Source organism: Carcharhinus amblyrhynchos, chromosome 26, assembly GCF_965287045.1.
Source record: "Carcharhinus amblyrhynchos chromosome 26, sCarAmb.v2.hapA, whole genome shotgun sequence".
NCBI lineage: Eukaryota > Metazoa > Chordata > Chondrichthyes > Carcharhiniformes > Carcharhinidae > Carcharhinus > Carcharhinus amblyrhynchos.
The window spans coordinates 26,160,518-26,188,421 of NC_137349.1; the positions used below are offsets into that span (position 1 = coordinate 26,160,518).

General features: G+C 42.7%; 2 protein-coding genes across 4 annotated transcripts; one reads left to right on the plus strand and one right to left on the minus strand.

Moving 5' to 3' along the window:
• pole4 (polymerase (DNA-directed), epsilon 4, accessory subunit) lies at positions 1–27,830 on the plus strand. 3 transcript variants are annotated; one of them, XR_013889513.1, is made up of 5 exons: positions 1–217; positions 3,928–4,012; positions 4,225–4,266; positions 6,241–6,323; positions 27,265–27,830. XR_013889513.1 is itself a non-coding variant. In XM_080213157.1 (4 exons), exons 1-4 carry the CDS (start codon positions 17–19, stop codon positions 6,252–6,254), a joined length of 342 nt encoding a protein of 113 aa, XP_080069283.1. In that variant the 5' UTR covers positions 1–16; the 3' UTR covers positions 6,255–6,427. The 3 variants fall into 3 exon arrangements, 1 of the variants encoding a protein (XP_080069283.1); XR_013889514.1 differs by lacking the exon at positions 27,265–27,830 and adding an exon at positions 10,699–10,801; XM_080213157.1 differs by lacking the exon at positions 27,265–27,830 and having other exon boundaries at positions 6,241–6,427.
• LOC145358830 (bone morphogenetic protein 2-like) lies at positions 10,846–17,354 on the minus strand. Its single transcript, XM_080213155.1, has 5 exons — positions 16,755–17,354; positions 16,514–16,656; positions 15,148–15,270; positions 13,254–13,449; positions 10,846–11,253 (listed from the first exon to the last, which is right to left on the minus strand). The coding sequence occupies exons 1-5, from the start codon at positions 17,053–17,055 to the stop codon at positions 10,862–10,864; spliced, it is 1,155 nt and encodes a 384-aa protein (XP_080069281.1). The 5' UTR covers positions 17,056–17,354; the 3' UTR covers positions 10,846–10,861.
• Positions 27,831–27,904: the final 74 nt, after the last annotated feature.

Consider the following 27,904-nt stretch of genomic DNA (forward strand, 5'->3'; position numbering starts at 1 on the left):
GGCGGGAAGGCCGGTGATGGAGGAGTTGGAGAGCGGCGTGGTGGCGGAGCCTGGGCAGAGCCTGCAGCTGGAGGTCGAGGCTGAGAGGCCGGGCTCGGCCCCGCTGCAGCACAAGCTGCTCCGGCTACCGCTCAGCCGCATCAAGGGGCTGATGAAGGCCGATCCTGACGTGTCCCTGGCGAGTCAGGAGGCCGTGTTCGCCATCGGCAAAGCCACGGTGAGAGAGTGAGCGGCCCGAGTCGGCCGGCCTAGGCTGTCAGTGTAGCTGCTGGGCCCGCTGCCCAGCGCTGCTCTCCTTATTACAGATATATTGGCCCAGGAGAGGGTGTGCGGAGTATTTTTGCCCCAAGGACCGGGGGGGGGGGGGGGTGCAGAGTATATTTGCCTGAATTAAATCTTCGCTGCAGGAATTACGGGGAGATTACACAAATTAGCAAAGAAACAAAAGAAATGATGATTGTAACTTATTCAGAGTAAGAGAAATGGCACTGTATTTAAAACTAAGATAAAAGCACGGTGAGAAGTCTCAACATCAGGTTATAGTCCAACAGGTTTATTTGGTATCATGAGCTTTAGGAGTGTTGCTCCTTCATCATGTGTGAGTGTTGGCATACTGAAGGAGCATCACTCTGAAAACTTGTGATTCCAAATAAACCTGTTGGACTTCAACCTGGTGTTGTGAGACTTCTCACCATGCCCACCCCAGTCCAATGCTGGCATCTCCACTTCATAAAATAAATGCTAACCACTGCATAAATTCCCACTACAAGGCAAGGGACCAAGTGCTGGAAAATGGGAATGGAATAGGTAGGTGCCTGAGCTGGCAGAGACACGATGGGCCAAAGAGCTCCTTTCTGTGCTTAAAAGTCTGACTCTTATGAAACGCTCATGAAAATAGATCATCCTAAGGTACTTCACCGGCACGTAATTACACTAGAAGTTGACAGGGTACCAAAGAGGAAATTATTGGGATGGTGACCAAAGGCTTGGTCAGAAAGGAGGTTTTAAAAGAGTTGAGAGAGGTTTAAGAAGGGAATTTGAGTTGAGGCCCAAGAAAGCTAAAGTCATGGCTGCCAATGGTGAAATGAAGGAAGTGAGATCAATCACAATTTATTTAATACAAGCAACTCCAGGTAGTGTTCGTTCTTTGAGGTTACTACGGAACAATTGAGTTTTGGATGAGTTGTTGATTGGGGTTTCCTCCTTTGTATTTCATTGTGGACCTGTTGAACCGTTGTGATCAATTTTCTAGGGCAGCTGAATGTCTCCAATGCTTTCCAAAAGACCTTGGAATTGAATCTAAAAGGCATTGATAAGATCAAAAAAAGTGTTGTCGACATCCATGTTCTGTTCTTGGCATTTCTTCTGCACTAACTAACTGCAAACAGCATTTCAATGGTTTCTGAAACCATACTGACTCTCTAGCAGCAGCTCAGCTCCTGGTCAAGAAAGAGCAGTAAGTGGTTCAAAAGGATTCCGGCAAAGATTTTGCTGGTGATGGAAAGAAATGAGGTTCTTCTCTGTTGGAAGATTGAGATCCTTTCTGCTTGTACAGGTGTAAAATGGAGACACCTTTATATCCTTGCTCGCACATAATCTGAAAGAATTCAGTGAGCAGTGGATGACAACCTATTGATTGCTTCGTTGATAGATTGAGGTTGTGGTTAAATTGCTCTGGCCGTCTTTCTACAATTTGAGCTATTTCTGCAAGCAGTGCTGATCCATCAGCACTGAGGATTGGTTTTGAACCTGTGGACTGGCTGGGGCCCATATAGATTTCAGAAAATTGTCAAATCTCTTCCAGTCTTTGTGGTCTGTATATGATTGAAGTTCATCTGCTTTCTGACTCAGCCAAGTGTCTTGGATCTCTGAGTTTGCATTTGACAATCCTGCAAATGTTTTGGTAGGCATTGTGCTTAGGTAGTGATAACTTGTCATTAAGGTAAACCATCTAGAGGCGATGTTTCTCCTCCAGTAGTTTCTGGATTACATCGTTGTTTTCATCGAACCAATCTTGATGCTTATGAGAGGTTGGGCCAAAGGCCACTCGAAGGTGGAGTACGTTGAGGCGAATTTTCCACGTGAATCGTAGCGGGCGGAGGGGGGGCCATGGAAAGGTCCGTAACAAGGGAGAGCGTAGGGCCTCTTAAGGATCAACATGGTCATCTATGTGCAGATTCACAAGAGAAGTGTGAGATCCTAAATGAATATTTCTGATCAGTATTTACCGTTGAGAAAAGCATGGATGTTAGGAAATTTGGGAAATCAATATTGATGTCTTGAGGAGTGTACGTGTTACTGAGAAAGGGATGCTGGTAGTCTTAAAGTGCATCAAGGTAGATAAATCCCTGGACTAGATGAAGTGTATCCCAGGACATTGTGGGAGGCTAAGGGGGAAATTGCGGATCCCCTAGCAGAGGTATTTGAAGCATTGATAGTCATGGGTGAGGTGCCTGAAGACTGGAGGGTGGCAAATGTTGTGCCTTTTTTAAAAAAGGATGCAGGAAAAGCCTGGCCAGTGAGCCCCTCATCTGTGGTGGGTAAGTTGTTGGAAGATATTTTCAGAGACATGATCTACAGGCATTTAGAGATGCAATGACTGGTTAGGGACAGTCAGCATGGCTTTGTGAGTGGAAAAATCATGTCTCATAAATTTGAATTTTTTGAAGGTAACTAAGAAGATAGTTTAGGGCAGTGCAGGTGATGTTGTCTACATGGACTTTAACAAAGCCTTTGACAAGGTACCGCATGGTAGGTTGTTGTATAATGTTAAACGTCACAGGATCCAGGGTGAGGTATCTAAATGGATACAAAATTAGATTCTTGACAGAAGCCAGAGGATGGTTGTAGAGGGTTGTTTTTTCAAACTGGAGGCCTGTGACCAGCGGTGTGCCTCAGGGATCAGTGCTGGGTCCATTGTTATTTGTCATTTATATTAATGATTTGGATGAGAATATTGGAGGCATGGTTAGTAAGTTTACAAATGACACCAAGATTGGTGGCATAGTGAAGAAAGTTATTTCGGATTGCAACGGGATCTTGATCAGTTGGGCCAGTGGGCTGACGAATGACAGATGTTGTTTAATTTGGGTAAATGCGATGTGATATATTTTGGTAGATTCCTCTTAATGGGTGAAGATGAATTCTGTGACCACAATTGGCCAAATGGCATAAAGCAGTGATTGTTCGGAGAGGCAAAGACTATTTTTCCATCTAGCCTACTTATTCAAATCCAACCATGATTCTGAAACTAGTAGCAGTATTCCAACCTTTTGTTTTATCTATTATGGCTTCCTGATCCAGTGTACTTATCTCTTCAAATGTTATCATGCTGAAGATGTTAACCATCATCTTAATTTTTAAATTGAATCCCATAGTCCTCAAATGACATAAGGAAGAGAAGAACCACTCGTATCCCCCAAAGTTTCCACATCTGTAAACATGTTTAATGACTTTTATCAAGTCTGTTTCCACCCCATTCCCTGAAAAATTTCCTCCAGAGAATAAAGTCATTGGGTGAATGATCTTTTTTTCATATTTATCTGTTTGGCACTTGACATATTGTAAACTTATTTTTTTCAGCTTCATTTCACTTACTTTGTTATGTCAACGATTCTACCCGAGTTTGCATAATCGTTTAATCTCTGGTATTAAACAGTGACATTGAGCAGCTTGCATAAGCATGGATTCACAAAGCTTAAGACTTAAGAAAAGCTTCCATCTTGCTCCTGGGTTTGCTACTAATGAGGCATTGATAACTTTCCTTCTTTAGTAGGGTTGTCTGAAGGAAGACATGCTGGCCTGCTTAGGAAAGATACTAGAGCTGTATAGGGCCTATTGGAACTATGTACTGAATCTCTGGAGAGGGAAGGCATACCAGACAATCTGGGTACCCCAGTGACTGAATGTGTTTGGTTTCTCTGACAGGAGCTGTTTGTTGAAGTGATCGCAAAGGATGCGTACACGTCCGCTTTGCAGGGAAAGCGGAAAACCATCCAAAGAAAGGACGTGGGTAAGACTGCCAGCAGTGCCTCATGTCAAATTCTTACCAGAGCATACACCAGGGTCTTAGTTCTTGGGATTTTTGTGCGTGAGTGGTTAGTTTTGATCTATTGAGCTTACCTGGAGTGTGGAATGGTTGTTTTGGTGAAATAGTCAACTGTGGTTATGATTGGAAGTTGTCCATGTTGTTGAATGATGCCTTTCTTTATATTTCTCTTTCAGATAATGCAGTTGATGCCACGGACGAATTTGCATTTTTGGAAGGTGAGTGCTTCCTCCCTCTGTTTAGCAATCGGTGCCTTTGTTCTGGCACGTTGTTTTCTCCTTACCTTGCTGCCATTACTTGGTTCCTTCTTAATTCATGGTCACTGGAGAGCACAAAACACACTATAACTCAGCCAGTAGAGGAAGCATTGTTGCTGCAAGTTGCCTCAGACACAGTTACCTTGAGTTGAGGTACTGATGTAAAGGCCCAAATGTTGTGAATTGCACAAATTGCCTGAGCTGTTAATCAATCTTCCACAATCACCTATGTAATCTATTCCTAAATGTTGTTGTGGTCCCTACTTTAATCAGATTTTGATAATACATTCCACAGTTTACAGTTTTTTAGGTTCTACATCTTGCGTTTAATCTTTTACCTATGTCCCCTTATGTACAAGGAGCAGGAGTAGGCCCTTCAGCCCCTCAAGCCTGCTCCACATTTCATAAGATTATGACTGATCTATTAGTAACCTCAAATCTGCATCTCACCTACCCCCGGTATCCTATCACCCCTGATCACCAAGAATTTATCCACCTCTGCGTTTAAAAATATACAAAAGCTGTGCTTCTACTAACTTTCAGGTCTAATGGGGAGTTAAGGATTTTCTGGTCAGCCGTGATCTCATAGAATGGAGGAGCTGACTTGACGAGCCGAATGGTCTACTTCTGCTCCTATGCCTTATGGTTTTAAGAGAGTTCCAGAAGACTCACGACCCTCTGAGAGGAAAAAAATGAATCTCGTCAATGTTTTAAATGGGCAACCTCTTATTTTTTTAACAGTGACACTACTTTCAGAATATCCAATAAAGGAAACATCCTCTCCAAGTCTACCCTGTCAAAATCCCTCAGAAAGCTTATGTTTCTAGACTCAATTGCTTCAAATATTTTCTATCCACTGTCTCATCCTTCTGTAATTTTAAGCATTCACCACTATACTTATAACGGCACAGTGGGTGTGCAGCAGTTCAAGAAGGCGTCTCACAAGTCCTTTTTTGAGGACAATTGCAGCTGGGCAAGAATTGCTGGCCTTACCAGTGAGACACTCATCCTGTGAAAGAGAAAAAAAACCTTAAATTCATTGAGTTTCATAGAATCCTACAGCGCAAATGGAGGACATTTGGCCCATCATGTCTGCACCAACTACTATCCCACTTGGACACTATCCCTATAACCCCATGCATTTACCCTAGCTAGTCCCCCTTATTGTTATTCCTTAGAAATGAGATTGGGGCATCTTTCATTATTACATTATAATGTTTCAAGTCTTGTCTTTACATTTGCATTTCAAAATATTTGGCAGCAATCCAGTGATTTTCCCCCCCTCGCCGTCAGTTGTTTCAACATCCTTCTATATCGTAAGCCCCAAAACTGAATTGTACCCAATTGTGACTTTATAGTTTAATTAACCAGTCTGTTGTTGACTCTTCGATATCTCTCAAAACCTAGTATTCTGTTAGCTTTTCTCGTATGGCCCTGTCCTGTTTCTTTTAATGTCTTGTAATCCTGAAGTCCAAATAACCTTGCTTATCTGCGTTGCCTGGCCTCCACTTCAATTAATAAGTCATTACACTTCATCCTCGCTTCCCTCTCACAAACAATTTAAAAGTAATTAATTGGCTGCGCACTACTTTGAGATGCGTTCACTTGAAACGTTAATGCTGTTTAATTCTCCACAAATACTGGCTGACCCGCGATTTGCAGTATTTTGCCTTGGATTTAATCTCTTTCCCTGTCTCTTAAGCCTTAAGCCTTCTTCCTTCTGTATATAGTGCCTCACTCGCCTTCATAATTTGATTGTTCCAACTCCCTAAATTCCATTGGTAAGGAATGTCTTCTTCCTTACTTTCCCAGGTTCTGGTGGTGCTGTTGCAATACCAGAACGGTTGAGACAAGCCACTGTTTTGGGGGCTGGCATTTTTGTTATATCTCTTATTCGTACGTTCCAGAGAATTTCAATACATTTTATTCTTCCAGGAACTCTCGATTGAACTGGAACCGAACTTGACTAGAGGCCAAATTAACTGTAGATGGGAGAGTTGATCAGAGATTCTCATTTTGTAAGTGTATGTACATTTTGTATAATATGTAAAAAGGGTCTTGTACCTGTTTAGCAATTGATATCAGGTTTGAATGTTTGCACATTAAACGACTACATTAAGAAGCTTCTGGAATTTTTATCTTGAATATTACCCTTGACCACAAGGCCTTTCAGTCATGCTGCTGGTGGGGCTAGCATGTCTATGTACAGAAGAAAATCCCAATACGATTAAATGGGATCAATAGCTTACAGAATAGATGATCTCTTGGAATATAATTCTAATAATACACTGCTAGCATCACCACCCAGTGACGCATGCCATCTTACTAGGTGTGACGATGTTACGAAAAGTTAACACTGTAATATAAAATCATTGGCTTTTATACAATTACAAATACATAGCAGGATCCAATCTGAAACCTGTACTGCTGATGAGCAGAGGCTCGAAGGGTAATTGCCTGAACTTGCGGCTAATTGTAAGCTGAAACTTATTCTGAGGGACCCACTATTCTATACAGATTGTAATAGTTTCTACCTCAATTCATTATCTTTCTATATTGTAGGAGGATGGTATGTGTTAAATAATGATTGTATGTAAGTTTGTCAGACATTTCAATTCACTGTGTGTTTATACTATCTGAAGTCGCCTTTGTGCTGCACAAGTGCCAAACATCAATTAGCTCACTTTGTATCCTTCTCGTCTTGAACCAAAACCACTCCACCACATCCTACTCCATTGTTCTTGCTTATCTACCTGTTCTGTAGCAAGGGGAATTATTTGCCATGTGTATTTAAAAATAATGCGCTTGAGGCATTCAGCTTAGTTTTTCAAAAATGTATTTTATTTTCACAAGTAGGCTTACATTAACACTGCAATGAAGTTAGGGTGAAAATCCCCTAGTCACCACATTCCACTGCCTGTTCGGGTACACTGAGGGAGAATTTAGCACAGCCAGTGCACCTAACCAGCACGTCGTTTGGACTGTGGGAGGAAACCAGAGCACCTGGAGGAAACACACAGGCAGTGACTCAAGCTGGGAATTGAACCCAGGTGTGTGAGGCAGCAGTGCTAAGCACTGCCTGCTTTCAAGGGCCTTAGACATTAATAGTACATTTTGTTATTCCATGTGCAAGGCTTCTTGAGCTGCGCTGTCGGGTACTGCAATATGGTGGTAAAGGGTAAGATTTATAGGTAAATTTATATAACGTGTAAAATCCTAGTGACCTATATTCGAATGATGATCCTCTTTGTGGAATCCCACACAACCTAATTCTATTAATTTAAGTGACCTGTGCTGTTATCATATTTGTCTGCTCTCTCACAAATGACAAGAATACAAAATGAATGCAACTAAATTAAGATTGACCAGGAATTGTTAAGCTGGATATAAAGCTGTTCACCATGCTTATGAATGCTGATGGCCTTAGGAATCAGTCTGAGGGTCTGAAGCTTTAAAGGATAGTTATTGATGGAGGAAGGCTGTGCTTTACCTCTTTGAGCTCAATTTTTTTCTGACCTTTGTGATTGGTGGTTGAGTTCTGCTCTTTTTCCACCTTCTAATTATTGTAGGAACTGTTTCAATTATCTCTCAATCCAGCTGAATCAAGGGCCATGTTTTGATTTTGCTGTACCTTTCTGTACAAGCAATTATTATGCCTGGCAGTACAACGACTCATTCTTTGGGGGCTGGTTATCTGGACTGAACCATACATATATAGAAACATATATAGGAAATTAGAAGCAGGAGTAGGCTATTTGGCCCGTCGAGTCTGTTCCACCATTCAATATGATCGTGGCTGATCATATTCAATCTCTTGATTTTTTCCCCCCCAATCTCTTCATCCCTTTGGCCCTTAGCTATATTTTTTCCTTCTTGAAATCACACAATGTTTTGGCCTCAACTACTTTTTGTAGTAGTGAATTCCACACATTCACCACTCTCTGGGTGAAGAAATTCCTCCTCACTTCAGTCTTAAAAGGTTTACCCCTTACCCTCAGACTATGACCTAGTTCTGGATTCCCCCACTATTGTCAATGTTCTTTCTAAACCTATTCTGTCTAATTCTGTTAGAAGTTTTAAAGATTCTATGCCATCCCCTCTCACTCTTCTAAGCTCCAATGAGTATTATTTTAACTCTCTTCATATCGACAGTTCTGCCATCCCAGGAGTCAGCCAGATAAACCTTTGCTGCACTCCCTCAATAGCAAGGGCATCATTCCTCAGATTAGGTCACTAAAACTGCATGCAATACTCCAGGTGTGGCCTCACCAGTGCCATATATGATTGCAATAAAACATCCTATTCCTATACTCATCCTCTTGCTATGAAGGCCAACATACCATTTACCTTCTTTACTGCCTGCTGTATAAGCACACTTACTTTCAGCAACTGATACACGAGGACACCAAGGCCTTGCTGAGTACTTACCTCTCTCAATTTGCACCCACTTAAATAATATCTGCCTTCCTATTTTTGCTACTGAAGTGGATAACCTCACATTTACCCAAATTATACAGAATCAAAGTTTTTTTTTTCTTTGTCCCTTGATTTCAGAAGACTGTGGGTCCAAGTCTGTCAGTATGGTTTGAGCACACAAGCCTAATGTTTCAGGTCAATGTTGCATCAAATAGAAATAAATATTGATGAATTGATCAGGGAGGTGAAGAGAAACAGGGCCGTCGGTGCAAACTATAACAATAAGATGTTCCTTCAGTGCTTCATTAGTGACGGGTTATTCAGAGAGGAATGGAAAACCTTCAGCATGCAAATAGGTTAAAAACGTAATTGCTCGAGAGTAGAAGTTCTTCATGATTGAACATAATCAATCCTAGTCTGGCTGAAAGCTTAGACTAGGAGACGCCGGGGTAGATGGCACTTCTCCCATCATACTATTTGTGTAGTATTGACAATCATTGAGGGTGTTGCTGGACAACATGGGGGGATTATGAGATTTGCGATAAATTAATGTGGTCTCCTTATTTGAAAATGCTGAGTTTCTATTTAAAGCAGCCAGCTAGAATTTGTGAAACAGACAGCCAGTAGATCCCAAATAAAAAGCTATCACCACTGTTACAGGCCTTTCTCTCTTTCTGAATGTGTGGTCATGTCTTTAAAGAAGGCTAAGTCCTGAATGCAATAATGTAGTTAGATTTAGGGGAAATTAGGTGGGGCAGATTTTGCTTTATTTACATCCAAGCTTTTGGATAGTGGGTTGTGGATGAGGAAAATCAGCTTTTAAACTGTACATGAAAGTTCGTAAATCAAGATAAGGAAATAGAATTGAGATATCAAGAATGAGCAGCACAGTGACATGACAATAAGAGAAAATAACAGGAGCTTTGAGATTGTGAAAAAAATGATAAAGCAGCGAAGTAAAGGAAAGTGAAAAATCATTGAAAGTGAGCAATGGAATATAATTGGGTTGGAAGTGAGTGACTAGGGAGGAATGTTCCAAGTAAGAAACCGAATTGCAGCTAGTAGTGGGGAATATGAATTATTGAGAAGACAAATAGCAGAGACTTGGAGTATAATTATATGAGGAGTCAACAACAAAACAGGGAGGCGATGGCCTACTGGTATTATCGCTAGATCATTAATCCAGAAACTCAGCTAATGTTCTGGGGACCTGAGTTTGAATCCTGCCATAGCAAATGGTGGAATTTGAATCCAATTTTTTTTAAATTGGAGTTAAGAATCTACTGATGATCATGAACCCATTGTAGATTGTCAAAAAAAACCATCAGATTCACTTGTGTTCGTTAGGGAAGGAAATCTACCATTCTTACCTAGCCTGGTCTATATGTGAACCCACAGCCGCAGCAATGTGGTTGACTCTCAGCTGTCCTCCAAGGGGTAACTAGGGATGGACAGTAAATGCTGACCAGCCAGCGACGCCCATGCCTCATGAACTAATTAAAAAAAGGAATCTGAGGATAGAGATCAGGATTGAGGGGTGAAGATAATGAGTGCTATGATGAGCAGTGAAAAGACTATGAACTAATGAAAGAATAAAATTGAAGAGAATGGGAGGAGAGGGATAATGTAATAGTGAAATAGTGAAAAGGATATTTTTCTCTGTGCTGCAAGTGAGGAGAGATTAGAAGTAAGAGAAGAACGTCTGAGAGGGATTATCCTGTTCATTCGTGCTTAATCTGGTGTTTGGAAGTTTACAGTGTGCTGAAATCACTCAAGTTTAATATGTTGTATTCATTTATTCTGTATCATACATCAATTTACAATGATTAAACTCTGGCAATAATCATGAACCTGCATATATTAATACGTCTGTATAGAATTATATACACATGGATATTTTACAGCTAACTATGCTTTGCAATCACCACACCTTTATGAAGTGACCTATTACTTTTAAATAAAACGTCCGTTTTTCAGACACCTTGCTCTCATGATTGCAGTAATGAAGAAATTCTGACTGATCCCACTGTTTCCAGATCTCTTGAGGACACCTGTTACTCACCTCAAACCAATCATTAAGCAATTACTGGTATGATCGTAGTTCTCTGACTGGGTGGTGATTGAAGGTGTCAGTAATGGATTAATGGCACCCACAGCTGCCAGCAACCATGTCATCGTACTGTTTCAGCACCACATTCTCATCATCATCAAAATAAAGAAGATTAATAGAAAAGAGCTTGTCTGGAATGCAACATGGAGATGCCACATTATTGGCTAGCTTAAGAGCATTGATAATGGACTGGACAGTGGCATGGTTGGTGGGCCTCATATTTTGACCCAGTGGGAAGACGCAAGCTCCTTTACAGTGGTAGGCATTATAACCTCGAGGGGAAATGATCCAACCAGCCCAGCCAATGTCTTCAAAGTCTACATATAGAGGATACCTCTGACACGCTTGGAAACCCAAGGACCTTGTGTTCCGAATCTGGCTTGCTTTGTCCTGGAGTTTAGCATGGGGGAGTGATGGAGTCTCTGAAAGTGAGCAATGTAAAGAGTTAAAAGCAAATTACTGCCAATGCTGCAATCTGGAACAAAAATAGAAAATGCTGGAAAACGTCAGCAGGCCTGAGACAGCATCTATGGAGAGAGAACAGAGCTAACGTTTCAAGTCTGGATGGTTTTTCGTCAGAGCTCTGACGGACAGCTCTGCTCAAGGGTCATCCAGGTTCGAAACGTTAGCTCTTATTCCCTCTCTGCAAATGTTGTCAGACCTGAATGTAATGAGTTGAATTGTCTCATTTATTCCAGGTGCTATTTATCTTGTCCATTCTGAAGATGATGTTGGAATCTCACTGGCATCTTCTGCTTGAAGGAAAAGCAAATACTGAGTATTTCCAGCATATTATTTCATCCATGGAGAGAGAAGCAAAGTTAATGTTAGTTGATGACCTTTCATTGGAATTGATGCGTTAATTATTTTTCTCTTTGAATAGGCAGCCTGGAATATTTCCAGCATTTTCTGTTTCTATTAGTACTTTCTACATTCCAGAGTGACAACAAGGATTTAACTTTTTCAATTGTTCCCTTGACTGAAATCAATTTAGAAAAAATTGTGCTGAATTATGGTAATACTTAGAAGCATTAGTGCAGTGAAGAGGGAGAGCATCATCGAATTCCTACTGTGCAGGAGGCCATTCGGCTATCAAGTCAACAGTGTGTCTCCAGAAGAATAACTTTGACTATTGCACTTGCTGATAGCTGAATATTTTACTGCTTGATGTGGGCTACATATGGAGATTACTAATGACTTGAACTGACCATAGATTTGCCATGTAGACACATTGGGCTCTTGACGGTATGAAGCGGCAGGTTAGAGCATGTTATAGAGCCTGTAAGGCAGTAAATCAGATAGGAAAATCTAGGAGACTGAACCATCCAAAATGAAGAATCATAGGCTTTCAAACCCTTCCCAGCTAACCGCCAATGACCCTTTCGGTGGCCTTGCAGTCAGCACACAATTAGTGACTGTTGTAACCGATGTTTCTCTAGTTCTTGTTTTGCAGTAAAACTTCTGAAATAGTAAAACAAGAACCCTAAATAATTGGGAATAGGCAACAAATGCTGGCCTTGCTAGTTCCCCAATCCAAAGCATCAGTCACCTGTTTATAGCTGAACCCTGTTTAACCAACATCCTCTCATGAATACTTTGGTTATGGTTGAGATGCAGAGAAGTCATTTAATAATTTTGTAAAGCCAGTAGATAGTTGTATGGGAAGTAAGGATATTAAGTGATTTGCAAATTGGATTAAAAGATAAATAGGTGTCATATAGGTGAAGGAGGCATCCTGTCCTTATAGCAATCGGCAGTGGTTGCACCAGCTGCTCTCTCTTCCTCAGCTAGCAGCACCGAGATTAACTGTAATTCTGTCCGAACTAATGCAACAAATTAGGAATTAAATCTACGACATTCTGTACTGCATGTCTGAGCAGCACACAGGACAATGCACAAGCCTTTTGAACCATCAAGAATTAAAAGTTACTCATTGTATGTAAGTGAATGGAATTGCTACTTTTGAGTCTCATTTAAATGGATCTGAAGGAGACCTCCAAAGTACAGAAGGTGGCCATTTGGCTCATTGTGTTTGTGCAGACTCTTAAGAGCATCTTACCCAGGCTCTATCTCTCTAACCTCAAGTATTCACTCACTGATCCCCCTAACTCAGACATCTTTGGATACTAAGGGGCAATTTAGCACAGTTAAGCCACCTAACCTTCACATCTTCAGACTGTAGTAAACTAGAGGAGGAAACCCATGCAGACGTGGGGAGAATGTACAAACTCCACACAATCACGGATTTGAACCCTGGTCCCTGATGCTGTAAGGCAGCTGTGCTAACCACTGTGCTGCCTAACCAAGACTTTAAACCAACTTTTCAGGCATATGTCCAAGGATAGCTTTCTGTAAGTGTGTTTAAACTCAGTGCAGCAGTGATGTGAGTCCTACTCTTTGGGACCAATCATAAGGATCTTACCTTTTAATGAAGTTGAGGTGGCAATCCTTCTCCTCTCGTCATCAGTGAAGAGGACCAGCATTGGTTGCTTGCTGGTGTGGTGGTCTCTGCCTGTGGCAAAGCGGACAATGTGATTGCTGAGTTGCTGTCCAGCCAGAGTTCGCACAATGACCAGCAAGCCTTTGTTCCTCTTTTTATCCTGCGTCCAGGCATACACCTGCACAAATAAACAAATCTTTCATTAGTGCTGTGTAGGACTCTGTCTGTATCTCATGATTGAATCACTGCCAGGTCAGGTACAGTGGCTGTCAGCTGCAGAGCAAAGGAACCTCACTTTTCACAACCCAAACGATGTATCTGAACCCTGAACTGCAGAACAGCACCTCCTCTTGCACCACGCTCACATTTGTGTTCTCCACTTGTAAGATGGACAGATCTGAGAGGCCACTGATCTCAGACTCGCTCATCTATCCAGAATGCGGAAACTCCCGATCAGATTATAGGTTTTGCATGTCTCCATTTACGCCCCCCATGATGTGAAAGCCCTTTCACTTTTTGTACATGCTACTTTTTTTGGGCATTTTTACCCCATGCCTACTTGTTCTATTATCCTGGGATCAGTCCAATACCTTTTTTATGTACCCTCCCCATGGATTGAATAAGCCCTTTATAAGCACATAGACTGATTATTTTCAGTGGCATGGGGTCTTTATCCTCACACCGACTTAAAAGTTCATTGACACAATGTCTGGTATGCAGGAGCACAACTAGTACTCATGTCAAATATGCTGGCTGGCATGCGCATTCTGCCCAGCACACTGTCAAAGGCTAAGACTTGGGTGTTGTTCTTCCACAATACAAGGTCACAAATAAGAGTTTTGAGATTGAGATTTCTAATTCTACAATCCCCAGTAAGGAGAAGCACCTACTCTGACAAGTCAATAACAAGGTTCTATAAAACCCAAGAGTCTGAATAGTTAACCTAGGTGGGTATAATAAGCATTGATTCATTTACTGTTGCTGGTATCTCGATGGCTGATGTGGTGACTGCCACAGCTATAACAATCAATGTGAATATGTATCATTGGCCCCCTTCTGTGCCTTATGTGACTCAATCGGCCCATCAAGTCTATGCCTGCTTTCACAAAGCAACTATTTTTCTCAAAATTCTAAATACTCTGGACATCCTCCTCTCCTTATCCCTGAAAGTTTATTTCCTTTAAATACCCAATGATTTCAAAAGGAAATTGGTGATTGTTGCTACTTCCATTATCCTTGTGGGCAGTGAATTCCAGATCACAGAATCCCTATAATGCAGAAGGAGGCCATTTGGCCCATCAGGTCTGCACTAACAACAACAATTCCACCCACATCTTATCCCACAATGCCACATATTTACCTCACTAATCCCTCTAACCTTCATATGCTGGGACACTAAGGGGCAATTTAGCTTAGCCAGTCAATCTAACCTGCACATCTTTGGGCTGTGGGAGGAAACCCACGCAGACATGGGGAGAACGTGCAAACTCCACACAGACAGTGACTCAAGCCAGGAATTGAACTCGGGTCCCTGGTGCTGAGAGCATGCTAACCATTGTGTCACCGTGCTGCCCTCATTGCTACTTGCTTTGTAATAAAAACTTTACATTCCCCTGCACCTCTTGCCCAAAACCTTACATCGATGACCTCTTCTTCCCCCCCCCCCCCCCCACACACACACACACACACTTGTATCATCAGCAGTTAATGGGAAAAGTTTTTCCTTGTGTACCCGTCCTGATTCTGCTATAGTAGAGGCCAGTGTGGTTACTTCTGCAAGCTACTAGAGGGGATAGTGATTTATTATGCAAGTATGACAGCGGATCAAAATAAAGTAATCCCTCTGGGTATTATTGAACACGGTAATGTAACTTACAGCCTGAGTGATAGTGAAGACCTCCCATGTGCTGTCATGGGCTGCCAGTACTCGGGATGACAGCAAGTGTTGCCCCTCTGCAGTAGACGTGTTATTAGTGTTTAATATCTGGTAGACACTGACCTGAAACAAGAGTATACAGCTCAGACAAGTTGTTGCAGCCGATTAGATTTTAAACAAAGCCAGCAAACAACCCAAGTGGAACAAGTGCATTGCCTCTGGCCATGAAGTTTCCAAGATCTGTAGGGGAAGCAGTGGCGTTGTTATCACTGGAGTAGTAATCCAGGGACTCGGGGCAATGCTCTGGGGATTTGGGTTCGAATCCCACCATGGTAGATGGCGAAATTTGAATTCAATAAAAATCAGGAATTAAAAGTCTAGTGATGACAATGAAATCATTATCGGTTGTTATTTAATAAAAAAAATCTACTTCGCTTCAGGGAAGGAAATCTGTCATCCTTACCTGGCCTACATGTGACTCCAAATGCAATTGATTCTTAATTGCCCTCAGGTAGGGGCAATAAATCATCCTACATCTCATGAACAAACCATGGTGCAGTAATACATCCTATTGAGGTGGCAGTAGATTACTTCCCTCCCAGCTTTCCACTATTCTTACCTGAGAAACCATCCCATCATCATGTGTAACCAATTGATTGAAAAAAGAACTACTGAGGCGCCAAATTTATTCTATATAGTCTCCTTTAAGTATGACAACTAAAGCTTCAAGCCATCCATCATTCGTGTGTAATAAGTACAAAAATGTAGCTGTCATTTTATGGAGAAATTACTACATATGACCAAATTCACTTTCACCTGCTCTGCACAAGCCTTCAAAATCAAAATTATCCTTTTTAGATAATCAGAATCCAATTGAAGAAAACCCAATGCGGGTCTCAGTGTGGACAATAAAAAGTGCAGAAAACTCACTCCCGCTGCACCTACAAGCCTGGCTACAACGTCACAGAATTCTTCACGCACTGTCACTTTAAGAGTGTTACAAACACTAGTGTGTGTTTGGGACTATTGAAACCTGATGTCCTTAAGTACAGGGATCGTTAGGCGTAAAAGACAGGAAATTCGAGTGGAGCGTAATTCTGTACCATCACTCGTGCTTCCTCTACCTATTCAGTCCCTATTAAACATAGTCTGCATATACAGCAAATCCCACCGACACTGGCAGGGCGTGTGTAAAGCCACACTAATCTCTTGAGCTTCTGAGTGTCTTTGCTCAATCTGTACTCTGTTTTCTTTGAATTTCTTTGTGCCTTTCTCAGTTTCTCCCGGGATGCCTCGAATTCCCTCTCTCTCTGTTGCTGTATCGGTGCAGATTCCTGCGATACATAACCACTCGCCCCTCTCTTACCTGGTAGAAGTGTTGTCTGCGGTACAGGATGTCCTGGCTGGGTCGGGCACGCAGTTTGAAGAGGTGTAACTCTGCGGTCAGAATGGTCTCAGTCTTGGCCACGCTGGACAGGTTGAAGAAGAAGAGGGACCGCTGGCTGTGGCCTGGGAAAGAGGAAAGATGTAGAGGTGAGCAGGGGGCGGGGTAGTGCTGGGACAGTGACAATTTCTGACACTGGGGGAAAATAACCGAGTTCTCTCACTTCTCTCCGGGAAACTGCGCACCGTGTTCCCCAGCAGCAAGTCTGGAGCCTTGGTCACTCCGTCCACATCTGCCACCGTGTTGTAAAGGTCCAGCATGTACTGGGGGGGCTGGCGGAGCTTGCGGGGGGTCTGCGGGGGGTCTTCCATCCCGAACACCTCCAGCAGCCTCTTCAGTGCTTCGGAGCGTACCTGCTGGCTGTGGCCGGGCAGAGAGGCCGGCCAAGCCCGTCCCAGAGACAGGAGCAGCAGCACACAGGCACCGAACCTGGGGCACATGGCACTCAGAGCCGGCGTGGGCATTGGGATCTCTCCCGGACACTGAGAGAACGGCAATATATCCTCAGTGCCCCCTCCCAGGGCAGCCCATCAGAATGCAATATGCAAGCGGTCAGTTAGTGGGTGTGAGGGGCTCCTGCTAACGAGGTGTGACCCTACACCCAGGAAAGATAGTGCTCCTGATTCTCTAATACACAAAGCATGACTGATCCTGGCCCCACATGGAGAGTTCTCCCCTCTCCCTCCCTCCCCATTGTACTGGCACAGTGGGGGCCGCTTGCTGAGCCCTCCAGTGATTAGTTTCCATCAGTGAAACCATTAGCTGTCCAGAGGCAGCTGGCATCCCCTGACATATACAAAGACAGTAAGAAGCCTCACAACACCAGGTTAAAGTCCAACAGATTTATTTGATAGTAAACGCCACCAGCTTTTGGAATGCTGTTCCTTCATCAGGTGAGCACCCTCACCTGAGGAGGGAACAGCATTCCAAAAGCTTGTGGTGTTTACTATCAAATAAACCTGTTGGACTTCAACCTGGTGTTTTGAGACTTCTGACTGTGTTTACCCCAGTCCAACGCTGGCATCTCCACATCATGTACAAAGGCCACATGCAGGGAGACTGGCTCAGAGAAATCGCCCAAGTCCCTGAGAAGGAATTTGGGCCAGGGAGCGAGATATGGAATATTCAGATACAGACTGGTTAGAACAGGGAGGGGTGGAATCTGAGTCTAACTGTGTCAACTGGTTTACCAGGTTGATTCTGCAGGTTTACCAGGCTGATTCCAGGGCTGGCGGGACTGATATATGAGGAGAGATTAACTAGGTTAGGATTGTTTTTGTTAGAGTTCAGACAAATGAGGGGTGGAGGTAGGAATTGCATAGAGACTTATAAAATTCTACCAGGGCTAGACAGAGTAGATGCAGGAAGGATGTTCCTAATTGTGCGGGTGTCCAGAACCAGGGGTCACAGTATGAGGATTCAGGGTAAACCATTTAGGATGGAGGCGAGGAGATATTTCTTCACCCAAAGGGTGATGAGCCTGTGGAATTCATTACCACAGAAAGTAGTTGATGCTAAATCATTGAATGTATAGAAGAGGCAGCTAGATATAGCACTTGGAGGAAATGGGATCAAAGGTTATGGGGAAAAAGCTGGATTAGGCTATTGAGTTGGACGATCCGCCATGATCATAATGAATGGCAGAGCAGGCTTAAAGGGCCAAATGGCCTCTTCCTGTTCCTATCTTCTATGTTTCTGTGTCATTTCTTGCAGCAGCTACCCTGGGTTGGTTCTTGCTGCAGGTTGGTGCTGTGTTATGAAGGGAATGAAGACTATACCTGGAGGCCTGCATTGCTCTTCAGATAAAAAAAAAGATGCGCAGACAGCAAGCAAGATCATCTGTTTCATTGAGAAAATGCTGGAAAATCTCAGCAGGTCTGACAGCATCTATGGAGAGAGAATAGAGCCAACATTTCAAGTCTGGAGGACCCTTCATTAGAGCACAATTTCTCTCTCCACAGATGCTACGAGACCTGCTGAGATTTTCCAACATTTCCTGTTTTTGTTTCAGATTCCAGCATCCGCAGTATTTTGCTTTTATCTGTTTAATTGATGTTGGTTAAGGGATAAATATTGGCCAGGAATGGAGAGAATCACTGAGTTATGGAATTGTTACAGTCCAGAACCCCGTAGAATCATAGTATCCCTACACTGCAGAAGGAGGCCTTTTGGCCTATCGACTCTGCAATTCTCAGACACAGCATCTTACCCAGGCCCTATCCCCACATATTTACCTCATTAATCCCCCTAACCTATACAACTTTGGACACTAAGGGACAAATGAGTACGGCCAATCCACCCACACATCTATGGACTGTGGGAGGAACCCTGAGGAAACCCACACAGACATAGGGAGAATGTGCAAACTCCACAGTCACCTAAGGCTGGAATCAAACCCGGCTTCCTGACGCTGTGAAGCAGCAATGCTAACCACTGTGCCAATGTGCAGCTCCAAGGAGGCCATTTGGCCCATCATGTCTGCACCAGCTCTCCAAACGAGCATCATGACTTAGTGCTATTCCCCTGCCTTTTCCCTGAATCCCTGCACATTGTTTCTATTCAAATAATATTGCCCACTCAAATGCCTCAATTGAACCTGCCTTCACCACGCTGCCAGGCAGTGCGTTCCAAACCCGAACCACTCACTGTGTGAAAAGGAATTACTCTGCTGTGCAACAAAATGGGATGGTTTACAACCCCCTGAGAAGTCAGGTGGGGCTTTGGGTTTTATGCCTCTTCCAAAGGATGGCTCATGTAACAGTGTGGCATACCCTCCATACTGCACTGGAGTGTCAGCCAAAATGACATCCCTAAAAGGGACTTGAACCTTCAATCTCCTGCTTCAGAAGGGAGAGTGTCATCACTGAGCCACACCTGATAGCAGGAGAGAGCACTGAAGGGCCATTTGGCCCTTTAAGCCTGCTCTGCCATTCATTATGATCATGGCGGATCGTCCAACTCAATAGCCTAATCCAGCTTTTTCCCCATAACCTTTGATCCCATTTCCTCCAAGAGCACTGAAGATGTAAAGATGAAGCACCCCATGTAATTATGGTGTTGCAGTAGGACAAAGACAAAATACTGGCTATCACAGAGTCCCTACAGTCACGAGGAGGCCATTTGGGTCTGCGCCTGATCACCTTTTTGTCTTACTCAGGCCCTATTTTCATTACCCGACATGCATAACCCACTAATCTCCCTCACCTATACATCTTGGGACATTAGAGTCATTTAACATGGTCAATCTACCTAACCTGCACATCTTTGGACTGTGGGAGGAAATCGCAGCATTTGGAGGAAACCCACACAAACACAGGGAGAATGTGTGGATTGGAATTGAACCCGGGCCTCTGGCGCTGTGAGGCAGCGATGCTAACCACTGTGCCACTGAAATATAAAGAGAAAAATGCTGGAAAAACTCAGCAGGTTTGGCAACATCTGTGGAGAGAGAAACAGAGCTAGCATTCAGGCTGCATGGACACCAGTATAAAGAGGTCCAGGCATGAATCCAACCACTTATAACAAACAAGGAAGGTAAGAGTAGGAAAAATTGGGAAGCAAGTTCTGGGAATGGAAAAGGTTTAATTCACATTCCTAAGCAAAGTACATCACAAAAGCAGATCAATGCCAAATCTTATCTACCATAGAAATTGAACATTTTAATACATTTCAACAATTGAATCCAAATTCCTTTCACTTTCTCTTCACTGCGTCCTGAAATGATAACTCTTCATTATCATTAAATATGTAAATTTTCTAATTAACTTACTATTTGCAATTCGGACAGTAACATTAATTGCTGGTGTGGGGCTCAGTGTGCAGTAAGACATTATCCTAGAATTAGCAATACAAAGACCAAGAAATGGCAACAAGATAATCAAGCAAAATGGTCAATGCTGCACATTCATGGAAATTATTTCTGAGTAGACTGGTGGCAGATGATAGAATCATTCAGCCGGCCCATCGAATCTGCACTGACTCCCTGGCAGAATTCTTACCCAGGCTCTCTCCCCCGCTCTATCCCCATAACCCCACACATTTAACATGGCTAATCCCACCAACCTCCAAATCTTTGGATAGTAATGAACAATTTAGCATGGCCAATCCACTGAACCTGCATATCTTTGAACTGTGGGAGGAAACTGAAGCACTCAGAGGAAACCCACGCAGACACAGAGAGAACATGCATTCTCTAAACAGACAGTCACCCGAGGCCAGAATTGAACCAGGGTCCCTGGAGCTGTGAGGTGGCAGTGCTAACCACTGTGCACCATACCACCTCCATGTTATAATAAAAGCAAAATACTGTGGATGCTGGAATCTGAAATAAAAAAGTGCTGGTAAAGCTCAGCACATCTGGCAGCAACTGTGGAGAGAGAAAATAGAATTAACTTTTTGAGTAGCTATGACTCTTCTGAAGTCATCTGGACTCAAAACATTCGGCAGGATTTTATGGCCTCGCTTATCCCGAAACCATAAGTTCCCGCTCAAGATCAATGGACCTTCTCATTGTCCTTCTCCTCGCCCGCTTTGACTCCTGTGGTGGGTAGGACAGTAGAATTTGGCGATTGACTCTCTTTTCTCCATAGATGCTGCCAGATCTGCTGAGTTTTTCCAGGTTTTTTTCTGTTTTTGATGTGGTTATAAATGTTGCTGCATTTAAATTTCTGCTACTTCATTTTATGAAGTAGTTTTCTCAGATGCAGTGCAAAGTCTCATCTGCAGGAGTTTGAAGAGCTTCTTTGAATATATCTGTGGCAATAGTGAGTTGCTGAGATGACATGGCTCCAGGAGCAGCAAAAAAAGCAAGCAGGACGAAGCAGAAATTAGGTCACTGGCACAAACAGGAACCTGATAATGGTCTAAAAGGTAAAAATGTACCTGAAGTAAAAAGAGGTTGGTCTGGGAGTGGAGAGCTGTAAGTGTGAAAGAACACTGTCCAAAGATCTGCAGGTTAGATTGATTGACCATGCTAAATATGCCCTTACTGTCTCAAGGGTTAAAGGGATTAGTGGAGTAAATATGTGAGATTATGGGGTAAGCCTGGGTAAGAATCAGCACACATTCGGTGGGCTGAATGGCCTCCTTTTAGGGATTTGATGAACATCAATAAATTGTTTTTTTTAAATGCCTTCTTTCACATACACAGCCAATGGGAAAGAACTTTGGGAAACTCTTGCAAAGAGTTCCTCCAATGTGACAAGAACTGGGACATCCTGAGCCATATCAGCCTCTGAGCCCTGATGAACGAATCTTCAAAGATCAGATGTGTCCTTGTATGTTGTACTGACTGATTTTCACTCTGTGAATTGTGTATGAAGATTTGTACTGTATCTTCAGCACTTCAAGCCTGCCAGCCATTCAGTTTACGTCTGATTTCTACATAATTTCCACTTATTCATCTTTGGCTCACATAACTTGATACTTAAAAACAGCCAATTTCCAATCTTGAGCATATTAATTGAGCCAGCATCCATATTTATTGGGAGGGGGAGTTCCACATTTTCACCAATCTTGGTATGAAAAGTTGCTTCCTGATTTCGATTTGAATGGCCAAGCTCCAGGTTTAAGGTTGTGTAAATTCCTGTACCATAGGAAATAACTTTTCTGTATCTATCCTCTCGAATTCTTTCATGATTTTAAACACCACTGTTGAATTAACCCTTAGCTTTCTAAACTCGAGGGAATGTAGACTTTATACGAAGCCTACCCTTGAGCCCTGATATCATTTTGATTAATCTTTGCCTCTAATTAACTAGTCTCTAGAAGGCTAACATATACCTCTAAGGTGAAGTGTCCAAAACTGAGTACAGTATTCTCCGTGGCATCTGACTAGTCTCTGTACAATGAATGATAACTTGCTCCCCTTTGAATTCCAGTCCTTTGAGATACAGGCCAATATTTCATCAACCTTCGTACTTACAGTTCCTACATAGCTTTTAGTGATTTATTCGATCATGGGGTGTAGGTAATGCTGGCTGGGTTGTTGCCCAGCCCTAATTGCCCTTGAACTGAGCTAGGCAACAAGAAGTGTTTAAGAGTCAACACATTGCTGTAGTTAGGAGTCACATGTAGACCAGATCAGATAAGGACAGCAGATTTCCTTCCCTAAACAGCATTAATGAACCAGATGGGTTTTTCCAATGATTGTTTCATGGTCACCATTGGAGTTTTAATTCCAGATTTTTTTTATTGGATTCAAATTTCACTGTCCGCCATGCCCTAGGTCCCCAGAGCATTACCCTGAGTCTAGTGACAATACCATTATGCCATTGCCACCTCTCCTTTGTTGAATTCTGTCATAACTCCAAGATCTGGTTGTTTCAAATACCTAAAACGTGAGAATTTAATTGGATTTAAACTTAGTAAGAGAACCGAAGGTACACAACTACGACCAAAGACCAAAGCCTGGACATCCACTCTGTGGATCACGTGCCACTTCATATGTTTGCTCCCATGTACCACATAATCTCTAGTCTCTTTTCACAGCTCAATTATTTTGAGAGGGATGTATAATATTTCTGGGCATCCTTTACACTAAGTTCAGAAAGTGACAAGAAATGCTCATTCTTACTACTATTGTCCCTCGATATTCAATGACATTACCTTCACTGAATCCCTCACTGTCAACATCTTGGGGGGGAGGGGTGTAACCATTGACCAGAAACTGAACTGGACTAGCCATACAAATACTGTGGTTACCAGAGCAGGTCAGAGACTAGAAATCATGTGATGAGTAACTCACCTCTTGACCTCCAAAGCCACCATCTACAAGGCACAAGTCAGGAGTATTAAATAATATTCTACACTAGCCTGGATGAGGGACAATTCTATTCACATTAGCTAAGTTTAGCCTGACATCAGGAACACTCATTTCTGCTCCAAGAAGTTCAACACCATCCAGGACAAAGCAGCTCACTTGATTGACATCCCATCCACAAACAGTCACTCCCTCCCCCATCAGCACTGGGCACTACCTACAACATGCCTGAAGGAATTCACCAAGGCTCCTTAGACAGACAGCACCTTCCAAACCCATGATTACAGCCACCTAAAAGGACAAGGACAGCAGACACATGGGAACAATACCACTTGGAAATTCCCCTCCGAGTAACTCACCATCCTGACTTAGAAATATGTCGCCATTCCTTCACTGTTACTGGGTCAAAACCCTGGAACTTCCTCCCAACAGCACTGTGGCTGTACCTGTATCACATGGATTGCAGGAGTTCAAGAAGGCAGCTCACCACCACCTTTTCAAGGGCAATAAATGCAGTGATATCGTCGTACCATAAATGAAGAAAAAATGCCATGTGAGGCCATTGAAAAAGAACCTGAGAAGTGTAAAAATCGCAGACTTCCCAGAAAAACTACCAATACATATAATAGAAATTAATCAGGTTAGGGCAGGATCCCCAACATGCCTGGAGGAGTACAAATCTTCTGTTAGCCATAGTTAGAAATCCAGCTGTATTGAAGTAATGGTAGTGAAGCTTATCCACATTGGCAGAGCAGCCTTTGTTTTGTTCCCAGAGGGCTCTTTGTGACCAAAACCTTGGCCTGAATCCTAGACCCATACTTCCTATAAAACTCCACACTTTTAACACAGCTTCACAACTGTTAAAGCAGTTATGTACATCTGCTACTAATCGATAGAGACCCCAGCTCTGATCCCCGGTTTGACTGCTATTGCAAAGCTCTGTTCACATTAGTTAAGTTTAGTGTGACATCAGGAACACACATTATTCTTCCGAATTCTGCCTGTTGGTATCTTGATATAATGTCCCGGACGACAATACAATGCATAATTTCAAAGTTTGCAGATAACGCAAAGCTCAGAATTGTAGTAAACAGTGAGGAGTGTAGTAACAGGCTCCAGGAAGGCTTGGACAGATTGACAAAAGAGGCAGATTAAATTTAACACAAAGTGTTAAACGCAATTTTAAAGGGTGTTCAGGAACAGGTAGACTTGGGAGAGTATGTACACACATATTAGTAGTTGGTGGTAGAACAAAGAACAAAGAAAATTACAGCACAGGAACAGGCCCTTCAGCCCACCAAGCCTGCACTGACCATGCTGCCTGACTTAACTAAAACTCCATACCGTTCCAAGGACCTTACCCCTCTATTCCCATCCTATTCATGTACTTGCCAAGACACCCCTTAAAAGTCACCACCATATCTGCTTCCATTACCTCACCCCAGCAATGAGGGGAAGTTGAGAACCCTGTTAAAAAAATGATAAGATTCTTGGATTTATTAATGGGGGTACGCAGTACAAAAGAGGAAAGTGATGTTAAACCTTTCTAAAATTGGTTAGATCTCAGCTGGGTTATAGTGTTCAATTCTGTTATTATTCCATGTGATTTTTTTTCCCATGTGATGTTAATACAGGACAAATCCAATTCCAGAGGGAAATCTGTCTTGATAGATCCTAATGTCTTACCTTTAATAGCTCTTTCAAAGAACTGGCACTAGTATGATGAGCTGAATAGCCTCCTTCTGTGCCTCGTCATTTTATGAATCCATGATAATTATTTGCCACAATATACTCCAAATGTTTATTGTCAGAAGAGAGCATTTAATGTGCATTTTTCTGAAACTAAACTTCTTAAGCATTTGTTAGCTAATTATTTTCCTTCAGAGATGAGTTAGTTCTGATGCCTATATTAAAATCCAGCCCAGGCTAATGGGTTGGCTGTTTCCACTGTCAGGCTCTGTAGGGTTCCAATGGGACATGTTGTATGGGAGCAAGTCCATTCCAATTCCTGGTGCATCCACACATATATTGAATTGTATTGGTAATCTCATTCAGAGAGGCCATTAGAGCAGTATCTTTTTTAATTCAATTTGTGGGACACGGGCATCGCTGGCTGGCCAGCATTTATTGCCTTTGTACAACTGCCATTTCAGAGGGCAGTTGAGAGTCAACCCATTGCTGTGGCTCTGGAGTCACATGTAGGCCAGGCCAGGTAAGGTTCCCAACCAGTGTGCTGTGATGACCCCCCACCCCCGCAGAGTGTGCTATGAAAAAGACTCAATATGATTCAAAATTCATGTCATTAAACTAAAACTAACTTCCATCTTTAGCTCTGTGATAGGCATCTCTAAGGCCCGATGAACTCAGGCTTCCCAAGCATGCATCGGCTGGGAAAGAGCCGCATCATGCGGTTTAGATTTGTTATGTTGGTCGTGCCCAAGACTATTGGGACTTGGAGCTAAAGACAAAGGCCCCATGTGCCTGCGCAAAAAGTTAAACTCAAAATGGGCAAGAAAACTGTTGGAGAAGCGAGAGAGACAGGGAGAGGTTAAAAAAAAGCAGGTCAGAGGACAGGGAGTTTCCCAGTAAGGGAAGAAGACAGGGAAGATAGGAGGTGTACCTCAGGAATGTTTTTTCAGTACAGAGGTGTCCACGATATACAATAGGTTGGGAATCATTTCTTTGGAGTATGAGAAATAAAAGTGAGGCGTAGAGGGTGCTCTTGAATTATAGAATCGCTACTCTGCAGAAGGAGGCCATTCAGTCCATAACGTAGGCATCTTATCCAAGCCCTCCCATCCCCATCTTTGGGCATTAAAGGGCAATTTAGCACTTCTCTGGAGTGCGGAAGGAAACCGGAGTACCTGGATCACACGGGGAGAATGTGCAAACTCCAAACAGACAGTAACCCAAGGCTGGAATTGAACCTGGATGCCTGGTGCTAAGAGGCAGCAGTACTAAACAACTGTGTCGCCTTCTGAGGTTCAGGCTAACAGAGTGGTGGTAGAACTTTCATTGATATAGCACCTTTCATGATCTTGGAACATCCCGCAGCTCTTTATAGCCAATGGAATTTTAAATTTACTCACTACTGTTGTTGGAAGATTTCAACTGTGTACAGCTGCACAAGTACACGCTTTGGAAATGGATAGACAGTTCTGCTACAACGGGTGCTCGAAGTGTCTTCTTGCAAGCACTTACAAACTTGTACCTGACCTGAGCTGGGAGTGACTGCTGTTGACAATGGGGGATAAAAATGGAAAATAGTCCTTTTTTTAATAGCAAGAGGTGATGGCTTAGTGGTATTATTGCTAGACTATTAACTCAGAAACTCAGCTAATGTTCCAAGGTCTTGAATTCAAATCCTGCCACAGCAGATGGTCAAAGTTTAGGGCAGGACGATGGCACAATGTCTAGCACTGCTGCCTCACAGTCTGCACATTCTCCCTGCGTTTGCGTGGGTTTCCTCCAGTGCTCTGGTTTCCTCCCGCAGTCCAAAGATGCATAGTTTAGGTGGATTAGCCATGCTAAATTCTCCCTCAGTGTACAGGCACCAGAGTGTGGCGACTAGAGGATTTTCACAATAACTTCATTGCAGTGTTAATGTAAACCTACTCGTGACTAATAAATAAACTTTAACTTTTGATGTTCCTCTACAAAAGAGAAACCAAAAATTACATAATGTGCCAACATATATCTTCAGGGATGGGTTGGAACAAGTTCAGTGAAAGCCTGCTGGAACATTGTCCTGAGGGCACTTTTAACTTCCACACATTAAAGTCAACAACAAAACTCCATTCCAAGAGATTATACTGCCGCAGATAGAAATGCTATAAATAGAGCAAGGCTGTCACAGGACTTCAACGAGCTGTGTTCGATTGAATGACCTGATTGTTTAAGTGTTGTCTTGCAGAGACACTTCAAGACCATCTCATCAGCCTGCTGTTTGCAAACAGCTTTAAAGGACCATCCTGCTGTGTGCTAGCTGTCAACATCCAGCACCAATTTAGCCATCAGCAGAAACCAATTGGTGAGGTTTCATCTAATCACACTCAGTTAGTTATATTCTTCTATAGCCTTCAATTCATTTTATTGAGCAATTTTTTTTTGTTGGAAAATACTTTGGTTTTCAGCATCATTTACCTGAAACTGAAAAATTGATTTGGAGTATTTGTGCAATATCTAACATCTCAGAATGTCAAACTCTGCAATGTTTCAAACCAATTTAACCAAGGAAATGCAGAAAATGCTAGAGATACTGAGGGTATCTGGCAATACCCGTGGAGTAAGAAACAGAGTTAACAACAGTTCAAGTCAAGGACCTTTTGTCAGAGCTGGACAAATGACAAGGTTTTCATCTGTAAAGCTGTGTTATTTATTCACACAATAAAGCTTATTTTACATCTGGCTCAGAGTAGAATCATTACATAGGATCGTTACATAGAACTTGACAGTGCAGAAACAGGGCATTCAGCCCATCAAATCTGCACCGACAACAATCTCACCCAGGCCCTATCGCCATAACCTCATACACTTAACCCACTAATCCTTCT

Coding starts and splice junctions, on each gene's coding strand:
- pole4 (XM_080213157.1), top strand. CDS start 17: ATGGAGGAGTTGGAGAGCGGCGTGGTGGCGGAGCCTGGGCAGAGCCTG. Junction 218..3,927: donor TCGCCATCGGCAAAGCCACG/GTGAGAGAGTGA, acceptor TTTCTCTGACAG/GAGCTGTTTGTTGAAGTGAT. Junction 4,013..4,224: donor CATCCAAAGAAAGGACGTGG/GTAAGACTGCCA, acceptor TTTCTCTTTCAG/ATAATGCAGTTGATGCCACG.
- LOC145358830 (XM_080213155.1), bottom strand. CDS start 17,055: ATGCCCACGCCGGCTCTGAGTGCCATGTGCCCCAGGTTCGGTGCCTGT. Junction 16,657..16,754: donor GCGCAGTTTCCCGGAGAGAA/GTGAGAGAACTC, acceptor CCTCTTTCCCAG/GCCACAGCCAGCGGTCCCTC. Junction 11,254..13,253: donor CACCTCAACTTCATTAAAAG/GTAAGATCCTTA, acceptor GCTCACTTTCAG/AGACTCCATCACTCCCCCAT.